Genomic DNA, 19,860 nt, shown 5'->3' on the forward strand with positions numbered 1-19,860 from the left:
GAAGGGATCTTACCGCTCCTCCGCAGGCTCCTCTGAAAATGAGGGCCAACTGCCCTTCCTAATTGTCGCGCAGCGGTAACCAGGCAACCGAGACGCGCGCGTGGGCTCCGCCCCTCTGGCGTCGCGCAGGCGCACACGCCTCGAGCCGGGATTGGCCGCTTGTGCTGGTCTGGTGTCCCGGGAGCGATGTGCTTGCTCAGTCTGGCTTCGGCGCCCGCTTTGCGTAAACGGGTAGTTTACAGATGCACTAGCGGAACATTTCAATTAAAATAAGAGGACGTTTGGATCGATTTCTCACTACCAACTGTGAGCGGCGAATTCGAAAAATGCCCTCCTTTCCTTTGCACTGGCTCGGTGAAGCTTTGGAACGAGATGCCTCTTGGCCTCCGTGGAAGGAAGCCGTTGAGGTCCTGGGAGCTGACATGTGCCCGCGGCCCGAGACTCCCTGCGGGAACCTAGCCCCTGGCCGTTTGTCCAGCACGTGTCTGACCTCCACGCCTTCGCACGCGCTGTTCCCAGTGGCCCGGACCCAGTCGGCACCCTCGGTAAACTCATTCTTCAGATAACGGTTTAAAAGTCACTTTAGAGAGTGGCAGTTTCCAGCCGAAAGATTTTAACTTGTTTTCCTAAATAAGATGGTGGGGTTGAGCCGATCTAATTGGGCCTGGGAGAAAATGTTACTTTTTTTTTTTTTTTCCCCGATACGATAGCTTTGGGGTCAGAGGGTAGGAGAAACTGTTCCATTCTGGTGGATGCTGACTAGGGTAGCATACAAGGTGTGAAGCCTAGTTTCCGGGTCTCCTGGCTGGCTGCTGCAAGGTGGCCTTAACACCCACACTGGGAAAAACAGGCCTGAGACCGACCTCTCCTTTCCCGCCTCCAGGCACGAAGCCGCTGTTGCTGCTGCTGCTGCTAAGTCGCTTCAGTCGTGTCCGACTCTGTGCGACCCCATAGAGGGAAGCCCACCAGGCTCCCCGTTCCTGGGATTCTTCAGGCAAAAACACTGGAGTGGGTTGCCATTTCCTTCTCCAATGCATGAAAGTGAAAAGTGAAAGTGAAGTCGCTCAGTCGTGTCCAACTCTTCGCAACCCCATGGAGCCTACCAGGCTCCTCCGTCCATGGGATTTTCCAGGCAAGAGTACCGGGGTGGGGTGCATTGCTTTCTCTGGGCACGAAGATGAACACCTGCTACATCAATAGACCGAACTATATCCAGGAGGGGCCACCGACAAGCCCTCCTTCCTTCCCTAGAGGCATGAGGCCCCAAACACAACTCCTCGACTGGGCAACTTAAAATGAAGCCTACCTGGCAAGTGAAGACACACGATTCGAAATTCAGAGCACTTGCAAAACTGAAAATAGGCACTATTTAACGTTATGGGAAAACAAGGAATTTCATACACTGAGAGAGAGAAGTGTTAATGGGGCAACGTGGCACTTTAAATATGTTTGATGATTAGCAGTCTTCTAGGAATTTATCCTACAGAAATACTAAGTAATATGGACAAAAATGTTTACTGTAGCATGTAATAAAATGAGTTAACTTTCAGAAAACTTAAATCATAATCTTATTCACACAATGGAATACAATACAGCTATAAATTTTTCAATGGGACAGCTACTTATGTACTGAGATAAAAAGATGTTCAGTAATATGAAGGGAAAGAAGCACGCCACAGAGCTGCCCGGGGCTCATGCCACCTGACACAGGTGTTGATAAAAGTACCTGTGGACACATGCTTACACAGAGTCTGGAACAAACACCAAACTACTGACAAGTGCTTGCCTCTGGAGGATGGTTTTCAGGTTTTATTTTAACCATATATACATTATTTTGATTCTGATCCATTCATTTACTTAACAATATTTACTCGATGCCCAATATGGCCCAGTCCTGAAATACAGTTAAAAAAAGAAAAAGTAAAATGAAAGTTGCTCAGTCGTGTCCCCTTGGACTGTATCCCACCAGGCTCCTCTGTCCACGGGATTCTTCAGGCAAGAATACTGGAGTGGGTAGCCATTCCCTTCTCCAGGGGATCTTCCCGACCCAGGGATTGATTAATCTGGGATTAATCTCCTGCATTATAGGCAGATTCTCTACCATCTGAGCCACCAGGGAAGCTGTGTAGTAATCCCCAAATAGTTTTGGGTTTTTTTTAAATCTCTGGGGCTTATATTCAAGTGAGGAAAAACATGCAAGTACAAATGAGATAAGTAAACTGTACAATATTACTAAATATGAAAGAGAAAAAAGCTGGAGACAGGAGTGCTCCAGTAGCTACAATTTTAGATGAGACTCCCTAAAACAGACATTTTAGTGTAGAAATGAGGTTGGGGAAAGCTTGGATATTAATGTATGGCCAACAGCAAGTGCAAACGTCCTGAGGTCTGACCTGTTCTGGAGAAGGGGAGGCTGCCTGGGGACTGGTAAACACAACGGGCGGGGGTGATGGTGTGAGCCTGTGAGAAGTTCTCTTCTGATTGCGTCTATCTTCTAGCTGAAATAGGAAAAACATCAGCCAAAAGTCTGGAAGGAGGAGGAGGAGGTGCTTTAAAGAAAGAGAATGTATGAAATGGTCCACTGGCGAGAATGTATGAACATACTACTTTTTAAAGTAGAACTGTAATTTAACATGCAGCAAACTGCACAACTCGTTAAATTCTGACATGTCAAACCAGAACTCCATCAAGACAGCAAACATCCATCACACCCACACACCCTCCCTGCCCCATTTTTTCATGCACCTTTGAAACCCCTCAAATCCCTCCTTGCCAAACCCCACTCCCACTGATCTGCTACTTACAGATCTCTGTAGGTTACATTTTCTAGAATTCTATATAAATGAAAGCATACATTTTTTGTCTTTCACTCAACATAAGCATTTTGAGGTGTATCAGTGTTGTGTATCAGATAGTGAATTGCTTTTTGTTGCTGAGCAATATTTCATTATATGAATAATCATTTATCCACTTACCTATTGATGGGCATGTGAGTTGTTGCCAGCTTTGGGTTATTACAAATAAAGCTACTATGAACATTCATATAGAACTCTTCATACAGACTTTATCTTTTGGCAAATAACTAGGAGTGTTAAGTTTATGTTTTAAGAACTGTGCAGCTATTTTCCAACGTGGTTGTACCATTTTACATTCCCTCCAGCACAGTATGAGTTCCACTTCCTCCACCTCATCAGGATGTGGGATGGTGTTTTTTAGTAATAGGTTAGGTATGTAGTGGTGTCTCACTGTGGCTTTAATTTGCACTGTTGTTCAGTTGCTCAGTTACGTCTGACTTTTTGCAGACCCCACAGATTGCAGCATGCCAGGCTTCCCTGTCCTCCACTATCTCCCAGAGTTTGCTCATGTCCATTGAGTCCGTGATACTATCTAACCACGCATTTTACTTATGGCTAATTCTGTTGAACATCTTCTCATGTGCTGACTTGTCATCTATGTAGCCTCTCTGCTGCTGCTAAGTTGCTTCAGTCGTGTCTGACTCTGTGTGACCCCATAGATGGAAGCCCACCAGGCTCCCCCGTCCCTGGGATTCTTCAGGCAAGAACACTGGAGTGAGTTGCCATTTCCTTCTCCAATGCGTGAAAGTGAAGTTGTTCAGTCATGTCCGACTCTTAGTGACCCCATGGACTGCAGCCTACCAGGCTCCTCCATCCATGGGATTTTCCAGGCAAGAGTACTGATATAGACTTTCTAGTTAAGTATTAATTTTGCCCATTTTTAAAATAGGCAAATAGATTTTACTGCTGAGTTGAGAGACTTCTTTACTCCAAATGCACTTCATCAGAAATGTTTTGCAAATATTTTCTGCCACTCCATGACTTGTCTTCTTGTCCTCTAAACAGTGTATTTCAAAGAGCGGATAAAGCCCAATTCATCAAATTTTTCTTCCAGGGATTGATTGTGCTTTTGGGGTTGTAACCAAAGGCTGAAGTTTCCCCTTTGTCTTCTATAAGTTACACAGTTTAGGGTTTTACATTTAGGACTGTAATCACTGTAAGTTACTTTTTGCAAATGTTGAGACATGGATCAATTTTTAATCTTGTATCTGGATCTCCAATTACTCTAGCACCATCTGTTCACTTTTGCACCTTTGTCAAAAACCAGACCACGTGTGTAGGTCTGTTTCTGGGCTCTTATGTTCCATCACACATTGGATTTGTGCAGCTAGAAGAAGGGACTGATCATTTTAAGCAAAGAACCAATGAGTGAATGAATGGGGCTCCCAGGTATGAAGCATCTTGTCCTAGAGTTACAGAACAAACATGGAGGAGCAGAAAGGCTGGGGCCCTGTTACATATATATGTAAAGGAAGAAATTTCAAAAAGATGATGCTTAAACAATGTACAATGGGTTACTAAGTACTGACATATGGACAGTTGTGGTGCCACGTGGGTCTGCGCAGAAGTCGACCGCACGAGGGTGTAGAGGAGTTGTGGGTGTGTGGGAGCTGGGGTGCTGTGTTCACGTGACAGTAATGAAGGATGCAGTCAACTCATCACAGACTTCGCCAGGTGCGTCCTTGCTCTGTGTTCCTCCTGGCGTTTTACTCATACCTGTAATAGAACCTTTTGCTCATTTTTTCCTGTTCTTTTACATTCTAACTGGGCTCCTTGAAGGTAGATCCCATACTTCATTCCGCTATGGTACTAAGGACAGTGCTGGAAACAAGACAGTACCACAGTAAATGAGGGTGGCGGTGAGGTGAGTGTTACCTCCGCAGACCCTTATGGCACTTGTGATGTGGGTTCCGTTTCAACAAGAGTGGCTGCAAGTCGCACAGTGAGGGGGAGGGAACTGATGACCACTTACTGAGATTCAGCGCACAACATCCTCTGCTGTGAAATTTCAACTTCACAGCTTATACATACCCTGTGGGTCAAACAGCATTTCACCTACCACTATTGCATATAAAATACACATACACTTGATTTTTTTTAAAAAAAATCATAGAAAAAAACAAAACAAAACTGAACCTAGGAAAAAAGGAATTTTGTCACAAAGGGCACTTTAGTAACCCTCACTGCGGTCCTTTCCTTTTTCTCCGATACACATGATCAGTATGTGTGGTGGACTTGACTGGCTTCATTCCATCCAGATCTCCACTAAGAGCCCACCTGGGGAAGCTTCATGCTGGGACCCTGCAATGAAGGCTCGGAGCTGGGCTTCACTATTCCTGGTGAGGATGGTCTGTAATCACAGTGGAGAGAGAGGCAAGGAGGGAGGGAGGGTGTCCCTTCTGCAACTATACTTTTAAATTCACCCTTAAAACAGACTGGAGGGGCTATAATCACATGTTATTTGAGTTTTCTCTTTCATAATTATTATATTTTTAACGGTCTGGATTATCTGCCTCTGCCAAATAATAATGCACATTTCTGTAATTCTGAAGCAACCATGCCACAAAGCACAAATAAACGAACCAAAAAGCTAGACTACAACTAACATTTTTATTCAATTTTGTTCTCTCAACTCAGAAGGCAACAAAGGACCACATAAAAAAGGGAGCACTTTATGTACACATGAAGTTGGTCTGTGTATCTGTGTTTAGTAGAAAACTGACATCCCAACTACATAAATGTTCTATTTATTGAGCTTCTACAACAGTAATTTCTAGGCCCTGTGGTCATTACATTTTCATTTAAGGTACTAATTTCATGACTACAAAATGAGGCACTCATACAAAACAGATGGAAATGAAAACAGATGTATCCTATCTTCAGGTTGCATTAAATGCCCAAGATTTTGTTGGGGAGCATCTGAAAGAAGCCCTTGTTTACTCATGATGGCTGTTTTAAAAATGACAGAGGGCAGTAACGGACTGAAAGGAAAGCATCCGACTGCAGGGCAAGCTCATGAGGAGACACAAGGAAGTCAGAGAGTCTTCCCAAGTCAGGCTTCTCCTAGTGCTTGTGCTAAGACATTTGTTTTCTTCTTGAAGGTGACTGAACAGGTAACATTCTTAAGGAGTATTTTAAACATAATCATTTAATTTTACAATATAAAACATTTATCACAGTAAGAGAGCTTAAAATATTCAGTCCTGAAAATGAGAATAAGTAGCTCACTTGAACATTTTAAAAATGCCAATGTTCTTACACTGGTGCAACATTCTTCAGAGTAAGTAAATGAGTGAGTAAGGGTGTGTGTGTTTTAAAAAGTCATTAATTCATCCTAAATTCAAGAATTACAGTTTAATAGTAGCATTTTGCCAATACAGAAAGGACATACCATCTAGGAGCAAATCATCTGAGAAAAAGTTATTCTCTAGTACTTGAATAAGGGAAAGAAAAAACATAAGACAAGAATCCACAGTAATAACAGTTATATTAAATGTTGAAATAAAAATTACTTTTCATTTACATCTGGAATTGAGATGTCCAATCTCCATTGTTTTTCCAGAGAACTAACAGGAAAAAAAAAATCACCTAAAAACATGGAGCTTTTTTAAGGCTAGCTATACACAAACTTCACATTGGCATTTTTTTCTTCAGCTTTCATCTCAACTATTAGTACTTAATAGTAGTTTAAAAATCAAACATAATTTGCTAATAATGAACAACTGCACACTTCCTACTGTGACCATTTGATAACTGGTCACGTAAAACTAACCCCAAATGTTGATTTGTCTTCAATTTATAAACAGGAAAAGTAAAACAAAAAGGTCTTTCCTAATGAACTTCCTTGAAGACAGTTTTAGCCCAATGTAAAATGATGCAGAACTAGACTTTTTTTTTAAAAAAATTCTACATGAAGAAGGGTAGCAATACTAGCACTTTCTGAACTAGAAGTTTAAACATTTATAATACTATTAGTTAATAATAAAATCTTGATGCTACCCAAGTAAATAGTATGCCAGCAAATGCTTTCTTCATGAAAGTATTCACCTCACTGAAAACAACAGGACAAAGCATAAATGAAACCCAGGGGAGACCTTAAGTAAGAGAAGACAAAGGGATCTGCCAGTGAGATGGAGGGCTACTTTCTGGCCATTCTTTTTTTCTTTTCTTTTTTTTTTTTTTTTACAAAATATCTGATAAGATTCATTTAAAATTTTGTAGAGTAACAATTTTTATCTATTGTGGTATCTGTCTAGATTTCTTTCTGGCAAAACAGATAAGTGTGTTCCAATAACTTTGTATCAAGATCTACAAATTCTCTGAAAAATTTAAAAAGAAACAAAATTAACATAATCAAAGTTATATGCCCAATTTGATCATATGTTTTTCCCCAAAGAGAACAATTTATATAGACATATACCATAACAAGTGGCATTATGTTTAAAAAAATGCTCCTAATTTTTACAGTAGGACTAGATTTCTAAGTGAAGGTAGGGCTATCAAAGACCTTATTTCAAACATGAGAAAGGGCCACTACAAAGTGTGGAAACTGTAACACTGAGTCCTATGTCAAGCTTTTTCTTTTTTTGATACTGATGTTTTAAAGTTTTCACTTACAACTTCAGGAAAAATTGCTGAAATATGAAACAATCAGAACCTGGTGCTTTTGATTTTGGTAGCTTATGTTTGGCTGACTCTCATACTTTAAAAATCCTTGGATTTAAGCATATAGGTTTTAATACTATATGGGAACTCTTTTATGGTTTCTTAAGACCTTTGCTGATCATTTTCTCTGAGAACTTCTAAGTTATCATTCATAAAACAAACACTCCCCTTACAATATACCATCACCATCAAACACTGGGATCACGGGCCCGACCACTCTCTCTCTCCACTTCTCACTTGAAGCTTTGGTTATACGGGAAAACCAAGTCTCTAAGTGCTCTGCCTTCTGAGATTTTACAGCACGCTTCCAATAAAATACACTCTACACTCCTATGTTAAAAGGCCAGCATGGCCAGCTTCCTCCTGGTCAAATAAAATCAAGCTGGTTTTACTGACAGTTTTATTCTGTAAACAAAAAGCTTCAGAAACTTTGGAGAACAGCACTGGCCCTAATCCTCACCCAGGGACGTGCTCGCCAGTGGGACCTGGGGCTCCAGCCAGTCTCCTCTAATCTAAGCCCACAATCTAATGCTATCAACCTAAGACCACAAACCCTGGCTACACTGGACAGACATTCAGTATGTCCTTATTCCAGGAAGATGTAGGATCACTGGTGATGTTATTTTCTTAAGATTTATGATCTTTAGTGACTCCTGGCCACTGCTGCCAAAAGGACAGCTGTGTGTGGGAAAGTGGAATTGGGGGACCTAAGGAAAAAACTTTTGGATTTTTGTTTTTCCTCCTAAGTGTAGACATGCCCCTAACAAGCACAAAACCCCAACTCCCGATGCTGATCACTAGGAATATTAAATTATCAAAATTAAAAATAATTTCCTCACCTAGCACAAGATACTATACAATATTACAAACACAGACATATGAAAAAAAATCAGGCAGTAGAAAATGTACAACAGCTTTGGTGTTATACAAAATAACTTCCAAAAACGACTGACAGTGAAGCACAAGTTCATGTTTCCTTACCACAGACACTCACTGTTGACTTCTACTTGTTTCCTTTTACGTTCTTGGTAAGGTCTGAACAGCCAGGACACACAGAACACACAGTTCACTTAAAAAGAACTGCAGGAACACCAGGACAGTGTGCTCCAAAAGACGTCATTAACAAGTCTGCCTCTGCACTACAGCTCTGTGGCACATTTCCTGTCAAGATCACAGCAGGTCCAAAATAAAGTGACAACTAGATTTAATAAATTAATATACATTTTGTTTAAAGATGTACAATGCACATTCTGTTTAATCCAGGGCTCTAGGGTATCCAGGAACTTCTATTTACACATGTACAGACCTCGGACAGCAGTGATGTCAGAAGATGCAAGGGTGGCAGGGTCTCGCTGCTGCTCGCTGAGTGCTGAGCACACAAGTCAAAGACACCTAACTTAAAAACAACGCTGAGAGATCACTGGGGAAATCTCCAGAGAGAGAAGTCCACAAAAAAGGACACGTGAAGGCAAGGGGAAGGCCAAGGTAGTGGAGACAACCACTTTATTCTTGGGACGACTGTGGAGGTGGTGGTGATGTGCCTTGTTTGCCGGATTTCCGTTCATAGTTCACGAGGCGCTGGCCCACAAGGTACCTGGGTTGTAAAAACAGGTTGGTTACTCTCTTCTGTCATCTTCCTTACTAAACATCGTTCCTCGGGGTAGCCAGTGATACATTTTTAAAAATGTAAATCACATCACTTCACTCCCTATTAGAACCCTTCAATACTTAGGGAGGTAGAATGGGCGGTCTAGAATGACCATGAGCACAAAAGCAGGCATTTCATAGCAAGCCATGCGGCTTATGGGAGACAGAGACTCATAGGTCAGTGGCCTCGGATGCTGTGTGATGGAGAATACGCTCTGGTCCACAGGCCAGGGGCCCTCAGAAACTGAGCCCTGGAGGCCAGAGGTAGGTAAGGTCAAGTACACTTATTCAGGGGATTTATGTCTTACAGATCATACAGATCATATTTTACAACACAGGTAAGTGGACAGATCTGAAGAAATGGACTGGAAATATCACCGGGAAGCTGGGTAGGGAGGAGAGTCAAACTCTGAAAAGCTCCAGCTCTGAAGAAAAGGAGAAATCAAAAGGCAAAGTCTTCAAGGAGGTCCAACGGAGAAGTGTGTGTGCAAGGGACTGACAGAAGGTAGGAGTTTATGGTCCAAGAAAGAAGACTAACTGTCCGTAACCTGTGCGATGTGGTGGCAGGGAGGTGACGACAGATGGAGCAGGGCTGCAGAGATGGAGATGGAAGTTCCTGCAGTTGGAGTGACGAGGCTGGAGTCCCCTACCAGGGACAGCGTTCCCGTAACAACCGCAGGAGCTGGGGAGGAGGAGCAGGAATGTGCCTCTCCTGGAGGCTGACCCCAGGAGAAAAGTGGGTGCAAAGCTGATGGCAACAAGCTGGGCCAGGGGTTGGGAACAAGTGCACCCACTTGGAGTCAGCAACAGAGATCCAGAAGTGCCCAGCAGGATTTGACCCGATGGTGTGAGTGTGGGAGAGGGAAGCTAGCCCGTGACAGGGCACTGGGCACTGCTGCAGCCAACAGCAAGCACACAAAAGCCCGAGGGACAGAGGCCTGGCATGTGCTGAGGACTCAGGACTCAGCAGCTTTTCTTCTTCACCATGATTTTCCCCACCCTGACTTTCATCTTATCACTCTTCTGCCAACACATATGCCGCACAAGGTGCTCTGGCAGTTTATGCCAAGGAGCTTATTAAAAACATTCCACTAATCCTACAGCTTCTTTGTCATGAGCTCACTGTTTAAGCCCTTTCTTTTTGTCCTCCTGATTATTTTCTGAAGGTAACCATTCCTTATCCCACTGTTCCCCAACTAAACAGTGTTTTTTTCAAACTGTGAGGATTTTGTAAATGTTTTAGACAATGCCAACCTAGTAGTACCTGACATAATCCATAGGGCACTACCTGACACACACCTGAAGTTCAAACCATATCAAGATATCAAGCACACAGAGAAAAGCAAAGTAAACGTGCCCAGGACCCAAAAAGTAGGGGCAGAAAAAGACGCCTCTGAGCCCACAGGCAGTCCTGGTACCCTCGTCCCCCACACACACAGGCAACCTTGGCGCCTCCCAGGGATCAAGCCCTGAGAGATATACACTGCAAACAGGATGTGGCCTCCGTGGCGCCTGCACAGAGAGATGGAGGGGAAAGACAACAGAGTGCACTGGGCTGCGGGCAGCTCCTTGAGGGCGTGTCTCCTATGTGTTACTGCAGTATTACTGCACTGCCAAGACAGGGGAGGTGAGACAAACTGACTTTCAGCACTGAATCGTGCTGAAATCGTGCCAAACCCCTCCCCATTCTTTCATGGTTGACAGAACTTACACTCTGACTCCCTAAGAGGTCTAGTGTTTACATCATCAGTAAGTCATTTGGAGAAGCCCTGAACCCTCTAGATTTCACTCTTTAAAAAGTTACTCTTAAGTAAGAGTCCTCAGAGTAACAAGGTGACCAAATAATCTGTTGTCCAAAGCTGGCTCTCATGACTAAACAGGAGCCGGTTCGGGGTGGGGGGGGGTGGGGGCCGGTGGCTGCTAACAAAGACACGAAGGCGGCACGTGTAAACTGGGACTCTCCCGGGCAGACGAGGACGGAGAATGACAGACGCACTTCCTCTGTGAGACACCGTTAAAGCAGAAGAGGATTCCGCCTTCCAGTAGGAGACAGAGGGTCAAAGGGCTGTTACCCCAGAAGGGGTTTTCGTAGAGGGCAGGTAGCAGCGTTTCCTCAAAAGAGAGTGCAGCACAACACTTTAACGTAACCTCAACCTCTTCTCTCAGCCACAGGCAGAGTAACCCACTGGCCCGTGGCTACAGGAAGGGCTTGGGCACAGCTGCTAGCTCCTAGTGTAGGTTTCTTTTTTTTTCTCTTTAGGTTTCTTATTTTTTATCTAAAACTACTTAATATACTGCCAGACCAAGACATCTGAAAACAGACTGAAAAGTACTTCAAATGGACATTAAAAAAAATCTACCCCCCCAAATGAGTTTCAGTCTTTTTCATCTCCATCAATAATTCTGTATTTTTGGTTGTTTGATCCAAGCCAAGTACTTAATAACTCTCTTTTTTACTTTCTACACCCAACCTGTTAGCAAATCCTGTTCATTCTACCTCAAAATACATCCAGAATCTGAGCACTTTTCCCTCATGTGATTTATCACATCAGACACAATAGTTAAGATACACGACATTTTAACAAGGGCAGATAAACCAATGAAGTCTGGACTTACTTGTCATTTTTAATATGTTCATAAAGGCGCTTAAACTGGCGGACCTGGAAGGACAAGATTCCCATCAACACCACAACCATCAGCAAAAATGGATAAATCCGCCGATGGACCAAATTTTGCATTTCCGCAGTAACACCTGTAAAACAACAAGAAAGGAGAATTCTTAAGTATATATACAGTGTATACAGAAAGACAGTGAAATGAAAATACATCCCTTCCCTAAGAAGAGGGAAGGGGAGCTTAACTGAAACTCATCCTGTACGACCCAGAGTGAAGCCAGGAGTGCCTGGGGCCAGCCCTAGCCAGAGGAGGAGCCCCGTGAACTACCCCAGGAGCTAGACTGTGCTCTGAAGGCCACAGAGCAACCAAAGAAAGCATGTTCACCAGGAAGTCTTGAACAGTAAGACTTGTTATTCTGAAAGGTCATTGTGGCTGCAGTGTGGAGAATGAGTTAGTGGTATCAGGTTCTGAGCAGAGAAACCCAGAGACAAGACAGCTGAGGTTGCGGTGAGAGCCAATCTCTGTCTCAACAGGAGGCAGGCAAGGGCTAACAGATGAGAGAACGGGTTCCTGGGGTCAGATCAGCAGCACTCAGAAGCCAGCTGAGTCAGAAGAGCGGAGCCTCAGGTGACATGTAAGACCTTCAAGGTCTCTGATTCATGCTATTTGTTGGATGATCATGGAGGTAACTGAGACAGGGAACTCAGTAGAAGAAAAATACCTGGAGGGGAAAACTGTCTATATTACTGAACATGTGCTTTAAGGTCGTGTGAGGCTTGTTCAGCTGTCTACATGTTTAAGTGTCACAAATGAGCATCTCCTCTTTGGTTTTTCTTTTATGCTAAAGAAGATTTTTTTACGTGTCAACACTTTCTTACCTGCCTAGAGAAAAAAACTGTGACAGAGAGTTTTATTATCCTTATCTTGCCCTGACTAGTGAAATCTAAAAAAAATAGTCTTTGAAAATCATTGTTTTAGCTGGATTTATATTTACAATAAAGCGTTTGGAGCCAGGTAACCTCATATTGGAAGGGACAAGAATGTACTGATGTGGATAAACCCACCGAGTAAAGGAACGATGCCGGACGCGATGACGTAAGGTACACACAGGGAAAGCAAGAGCACAGAGATCACTGGCGCTGCCAGTTTCCGAACGATGTACTGAAGGTCAATGTTCCGGATGCCATTTGCGTAAACCTGAAACACAGGGGGAGGGTGAGAGCCAATATACAAGACAAATTCCTCCAGGCTAAAGAGCGATCTCTACCGCAGTCAAGCCACGGGGCGGGATCTACTAGCTCAAACAGATTCAACGTGGCTGTTTTTTTTCAGAAGTCAAGGCAAATTCTGGAACACAACATAGGTGTGGTGTCCACAAATTTTTAAAAGACATGCATTTACTTCCTAAAACTTTGCAGTTAACTCTGCTAAGAGATGAAGTAGTAAGATCTAATCGAGAATAACAGCTATACTAGCTTTGTGCTATACACCACCAGGTGGCATCCGTAACATTAGTTGAGGACCACATAACTTGAACTAACTTTATATATAAATTGTGTGAGAGTAAGCTGTGTTACTACTCAAGATTACATTCATTTTATCTGAATATAAGAAAACATTACAAATAGGAAGCATGTTTCTAAAAATCTAGTTATAAATCATATTTGAACAAATCAAAAAGTAATTTATATAACAATTCAGTATGAAAGAATGCTACAGTGAAATTTTTTTTTAATTCAAGAATTTCTAAACTATTTCCATCATTTTATCCAGAAAGTTCTACTGAGTAGTACTGCAGAGGAAAGAAAGGATGGCAGTGGGGAGATCCTGGGAATAATGGAAAACAAACATGGTGTGCAGAAGGGAACCAAACTGAAGAGCACTGTGTTCCCCAATGCTTCAGCCTCTCCTGGCGCTCGATCACACAGTGCGGTGCAGCTCACTCCAGGCCCTGGATCCCTCGGACACGAGCCAGAGCATCAGAGTGTGAATGACACACAAGCTCCTCTGACCCCCTCAAAGTCCTTTTAACCCAAATGCATTTAAATTAATGCAGCAAAGCAGCTCATTGTTTCTCAATCATTTTAAAGACTTAGACACATGTATGAGAAAGAATGCATCAGAGAGAAAAATGTCATAAAGATCAACAATGTTTATTCTCCAAGAGGGTCAGGGTCTCACCTAGAACCTCTGAAGTGAACTGGTCTATACCCCTACAGTGAATGGATATGCTGCCATGTACCCCACAATCCATCTCACTTCAGAATCAGCCCTCTCTTGAGAGACACATGCAAACACATATAATAGCTCTTCCCGCTCCCACACATCTCCAGGTACAGGAATTTTTGGACTAGTTTTTTGTGCACAGTGGACTGAGAACTATTTCCTATACATCAAAAGGAGGTGTACCTTTAGTGCTACGCAACTGTAACACCTGATTAATTTGGTGCTGCCCTAAGGACAAGTAGGTTGTTTGTAAGTCCATCCTCTAGGAAACCAAACTTAAAAGAAGTACCAAAATTTACTACATTGGTTATTTTAGAAGAAATCTCCCTAAAATGAATTATCCTACTTCCTAGCCTTATTATCGAAGTACAGAAGCACAACCTATCTCTTTCAAGGTTATCACCACAATGACCAAATTATCTGACAGTTCCATAATATAAAACTGTCTTAGGTGCTACGTAGCTAGAATAGCTCTATTTTAAAAATCTATTCTTTTCCTGCCTTTTTCTTTATTGCCTTACACAATGACCTCTTTTCTCTATTACAGATTTACAAACCTGAATCCCTGCTCTAAAAAACAAAGAAAAGCACACGTGCTAAATTCTGCCTTTACTTTTGCTCAGGCTTCTAGGTACTTTAAGCTACCAGTTAACTTCAGGTAAGGGAAGTTTTAAGAGTAGTTGATGGTAAGAGTAAAAAGTGCCTTTCTCCTAAAAAAAAAAAATTATATCCTCATTAAGGAAAATGTAGAAAACTTGAAGAGAAGTGGGAACATGGAAAATAAAGGTCCCATGAGTCAAACTTGCTTACCTGCTCAATTACAGTTTTCAGCCACCACTGAGGACCCATCAATGTTATAGCTGCAATGATTTTGGCATGCAGGACTCCAAGTGCCCAGTCCTGGAAATAAAAATCACTTAACAGGTTTTGTTTTTAGCAATAAACCCAACAAAGGCTATACAATTTTCTTACATTATTTACTTCAAAACACAAGTTCTGTTGGACCAGTAACAATTTTATATAAGAGTAATAAATACACTGGAAAAAAACTCAGGAAAGTTCAACGCTTCTACCAAAACTCATTCTTATTATCTACGCCCCCCCAAAAAAAATCTGCATTATTTTCCCAAGAGAACTAAGAAACATATTTACTTTAGTGGAGATCTCAACAAGCAAATAAATAAACCAGTGCCCTGCTTTTATTTCATCACACCACTCTCAGGCTATTCTATTGGTTTGGACAGGGAAGCCCTGTCTGACCTAAAGAAGCCATCCCGAGGGCTCAAAGCATTTTGAGCTGGTGCACTGACACTTCTGCTGAACTGTTACTAGGACCCCCACTGCCACACGGAGTTCCTCACGGGGGCCTCCTGCCCAACCCCACTCTCCACCAGGCAGCCAAAGCGACTGCCACTCCCACCACCCAAGGGATCTCTTAAAAGTGCAAATCAGATCATCTGAAGAGCCTTCCCTGCTTACAACCCTAAACATGGCACACAAAGTCCTTCATAATCTGTTCTCTGTTTATCTTAAAATATCTGTGTATTTTATTAAAGTATCACATAATATTTAAATCTACTCTTACATAAAACTGAAACCTTTCCAGGGACGGCTGGAGTCCTCTGTGACCACCCCGCAGCAGTAACCACAGCTAACATCTGCTAAGTATCTTCTACATTGGTTTCCCTAGGCACCAACCATTTTCTATACGTGTAATGTCCCACAGGAAATATGTAGTACCTGTTTTACATGGATTTTGCTCATACTGTTCTGTTCTGATTTTCCAGTTTGGTTGGCTGGTTTTCCAAAACATCTTCAAAATGGGGTGGGAGGCTGAGGCATGCACTGAATTCTTGCATAACCTCGAACACCACTCTATCGTGACAGATGAATGACTGAATGACATTTTGTGTGGGTACAGGAAGCATAGTTTTTGTCCCTTTTATCTTAGTGGTCTCTAAACACCTTTCTACCTTCTATGGTTTCAGTGGTACAAAGTCCATTGCCAGTACGGTTCTTTTTGGAGCTTGTGATTTAATTCAGAAATTTTACCAAGATGTACCCAAATATGTGTTTTCCTTATCAATTTCCATTTCACCAAACTTGATAAGCTCCTTCAACCTACAGATTAGTTCTTTTCTTCCATTCATTTAAGAACGTCTATTTCTGTTTCAATGTGGCCTTTCGCACTGTAGAACCCTTTTTATGAGTGTCATTGAGTCTCCTGGCTGTATCCTCCACCTCTTCTCCCCTCAATCATCTGCTCTTCAGTTGTGCACTGGGCATTGGTCTTCCAGATCTCCAGTCTGAGCCTTAATGGTGACTGGTCACATTTTAAATTCATTTATTGAATTTGTTTCAAATCCATGCTATAAAACACCACGACAATTTCACTGTGTTTTACGGGTGCTGCTGTGTGTGCATTCACACATATCCTAATCGCCTGTGTTTTTATCTTCTGTTTGGATGCTCACAGCTCTGCAAGCAATTCCCTGTCACTGGACCTTTTCTTTCTATGGCTGCTGGGCCCCTCCTTACATACAACAGTTGTTACTTTTCTCTGCAGGCTCAATGTGGCTCAGAGGCTCAGACTGAGAATAGCCTACAAGGCTGCAAAAGGATCTTTTAGCTCATTAGACCTCTAAGGTAGCAAGCCAACAGCCTGCCAATGAGAACATGGAGAAAGCCTCTCTGCTTTTTCTCTATCCTTCCAGGCTCCAGGCAGAGAAGCTTCAACCCACCAGCTCAGCTCTCTCGTGGCCTTTGGGAGTCTAGAAGGCACCCAAGTGAAGTTAATGTTCACCTGGGGAGGAACACAGAACATTGAGGTTCCAGCTCTTTCAAATCCTCTGCTTTGCAGTTCTTTCCCACAAAACAAAACACACCACACTACCTACTGTGCTAGAATTCCAGAAGAGCCCAAACTCCCACAGAACAGCTTAGAGTCAGGGATGAACAAAACACAAGTTGTTCCTTCAAACTTGGGATTTTATCCAGAATATTAAGGATATCATGCTGTTGGCAACTTATATCTATCCTATACTCGAAAATGTATCTGAGAGCAAGCTGTATTAAAACACACAGCAAAACAAAAGCAAAAAATGAAACACACAGTGTGACTTCTTTTTAACTGCTGCGCTGAATTCAAAAGCAAAGATGTATCGGATTTAGTCATTTTCTACTGATGGACATCTGGCTTGCTTCTAAGTTTTCTGACATCATAAAAACCACATGACAGCAGGACAACCCTGTTCACGTCTCCTGCACACATGTAAATATTTCTTTGCAGGGTTTCTGAAAAGTGAAACTGATGGGTCACAACATACAAGCATTCTTGAAACAGTAATTTCAACTACTCTGCCAAGGTCAGGATGTCGGACACCATCAAGACCACCAAGAACACATGTACAGGCGAACAAGCTGCATCACTACTCAACGCGGTGAGGCAGAACAGACAGTGGGAGGACTCAGAGCCCTGAGTACGAGTGTTAGCAAAGGCTTATGATAGTTCTCTGGCCTGTGTGAAGTGATCTGAGGAGAATTTAAGGAAGCAGGGCTTTGCTCTATTCCAGATGCTATTTAGAAAAGTAGCCCACCACGCTCCTCTGTCCATGGGGTTCTACAAGCAAGAATACTGGAGTGGGTTGCTGTGCCCTCCTCCAGGGGATCTTCCCAACCCAGGGATCAAACCCAGATCTCCTGCATTGCAGACAGATGATTTACTGTCTGAGCCACTAGGGAAGCCCATTAGAAAAGTCCTGGTAATCTATAATTTGATATTTTAGTAAATCTTACCCAGAAGACAGGACAGACTGAGGCTAATAAAACTGCCGCTGGAAACAAAGGAGCAGCCAGGCATGGGCACATTTGATCATTTGTGTGGTCTGGACAATGCTCACGCTTTGCCTGCATTCAGACGTGATTATTTTGTTTTACGGCCTTAATTACGGCCTTAATTTTGTTGTGATCCATCATGGTCACAGAGTGGCAGTATAATGCTGATGTTCCGTCAACTGTTCATATCCAACAGGAGGCACAGCTCCTGGACTCGGGCTGTTCTGATGTTTTTAGTGCAGCATACCACACAACCTCAGGAGGCACAGAGCATCTGTTGGCCACATCTGCAATGATCACATGGATCAAGGTAGTGTCTGCTGACCCCTCCTCTACGAAGCTGTTTCCCTTTCGGGTATCAAGTAATCTGAAAGGTGACACTTTGTCACCATGCAAACGACCACTTCTGCATTGTAGTGGCCTTAAAACATGACTGCAAATTCTTCTCCCATGGAGTGGTAGGGGTCTATGTCCACTTCCCATAGGTCTGAGCCAACCTGTGACTTGCTCGTACCCAGTAGGAGGCAGTGAAAAGCGATGTGCAGGACTTGTGAGAGGAGGCCATGAAAGCTGATGTAGCCTCTGCCTTGTTGGCTGGGACACTCATTTCCCTGAAGTGCAATGGAATAAGCCCCAGTACCTCGAGCCACCAAGCTATAAAAAAGCTCAAATACATCTAGCGGCTCCAGCCAAGAGCCCAAATGAGGGGCAACGACCAGCGCCAGCCCGCACATGAGTGATGACATCTTCAAATGATGTCAGCTAAAGCTGTCAAATCACACTCAGCCCTGAGTCTCCCACATGAGACCCCAGAGAACGTGAATCAGATATGAGCAGATTACACCCTGGCTTAACTTCTGACCCACAGACTCTGTGGACAAACTAAATGATTGTTTTAAGCCAGTAAGCCGGGGCTGTCAGGTAACTTGTTACTGCACCACAGTAACCAAAGACCGACCCATCAACTTTCACTTGATGGGTTCAGTATCCACTGACAATTAGAGGAATCAATTATTTTAATTATTGCAAAATAATGATTTTCTTAATTCCCTTAATTCCTCTTTTTCACAGCTGCTATTATTCTGTGAAAAACAGCTTTCCTTCAATCCCTGATGCTATTACACTACACTGCAATTCAGCTCCTACAGGAAGGCATCACATACACGTAACAATTTCCCTTTTTTGCTCACTTTCACTCAGGTTGTAACCTACGAGCACACCAGATGAGAGTGTCCCCTATATGTGCAGTCTCACTTCAAGGCCTGCCCACTCGTTCCTTCCTGGAATATACTTCTTTTCTCACCCACTCCTCTGCACTCTACTATGTTGTCCTGGACGTCGTCTCTACAGAAAACTGTATGTAAAACCCCCCCAGATGGGTGAGGACCTCGCCCCCTAATGCTGTGCTCCTCACGCGTGCCCCACCACAGCACTGTCTACCTGTCTCTCCCACCAGCCTGCAAGGTCCCAGGAGTCCTCGAGTTAGCCTCACTCCCGTCTGAGGCACACTGCACAGGGTCTGGGCACACACTAAAGCACTCGAGTAAGTATCTGCTGTTGAAGTTTACGGAGGTTCTTCATCAGGAAAGTAGACAAAATTTTCATCTCTGGAAAGTTTATTCAAAGCTGAAAAGGCTTTGAATGACTGAAGTCAAGATCTACTCTTTCCCTAATCTCTCTTAAAAATTTGAGGTCTATGATGTTAACTTCAGGCTCTAAGTATGACAGAAAAGTTAAATCTCTTCTTCCAAGTGTATTTTGAGGCCTTTGCTATGACCTGCACAGTTACCCTCAGAATGTTCTTTTTAATAAGCCTGTGACTCTTGTGGGGGAAAATGTGTAATTATTCAAAAATGTAGGTTATCGCTTCAAGGCTCAAAACTAAAAGGAGCAACTCATCAACCTAACTAAAAGTGAAAAGACCAACACGTTAGCTTGCATTTTTAGTGAAGCCTATAGTGACATTTTAACCGATAAAGTAAGGTATTTACTTTATATGACCTGCGTATTTCAAAAG

General features: G+C 42.9%; 2 protein-coding genes and 1 long non-coding RNA gene across 5 annotated transcripts in view; 1 reads left to right on the plus strand and 2 right to left on the minus strand.

Moving 5' to 3' along the window:
• ROPN1L (rhophilin associated tail protein 1 like) overlaps positions 1 to 364 on the minus strand; it is a 31,923-nt gene extending 31,559 nt beyond the window's left edge. The window contains exon 1 of one of the 3 annotated variants that reach the window (XR_003507177.1): positions 14 to 99. The gene's annotated coding sequence lies outside the window, so the exon portion shown is untranslated. Of the gene's footprint in view, positions 1 to 13 lie in introns of all 3 variants that reach the window. The other 2 variants (XM_027520256.1, XM_027520258.1) reach the window with 2 other exon arrangements.
• Positions 297 to 3,054, plus strand: LOC113879014. Its single transcript, XR_003507178.1, has 2 exons — positions 297 to 545; positions 884 to 3,054. It is a non-coding gene; the product is annotated as an uncharacterized LOC113879014 (long non-coding RNA).
• Positions 3,055 to 5,446: 2,392 nt separating this feature from the next.
• MARCH6 (membrane associated ring-CH-type finger 6) overlaps positions 5,447 to 19,860 on the minus strand; it is an 80,516-nt gene continuing 66,102 nt past the window's right edge. The window contains exons 23-26 of the mRNA XM_027520398.1: positions 14,820 to 14,909; positions 12,848 to 12,980; positions 11,784 to 11,919; positions 5,447 to 9,114 (exon numbers count right to left, since the gene is read on the minus strand). Of these exons, the coding sequence (XP_027376199.1) occupies positions 9,024 to 9,114; positions 11,784 to 11,919; positions 12,848 to 12,980; positions 14,820 to 14,909 (450 nt within the window). The 3' untranslated portion in view covers positions 5,447 to 9,023. The remainder of the gene's footprint in view (positions 9,115 to 11,783; positions 11,920 to 12,847; positions 12,981 to 14,819; positions 14,910 to 19,860) is intronic.

The sequence above is a fragment of the Bos indicus x Bos taurus genome, chromosome 20, assembly GCF_003369695.1.
Source record: "Bos indicus x Bos taurus breed Angus x Brahman F1 hybrid chromosome 20, Bos_hybrid_MaternalHap_v2.0, whole genome shotgun sequence".
NCBI lineage: Eukaryota > Metazoa > Chordata > Mammalia > Artiodactyla > Bovidae > Bos > Bos indicus x Bos taurus.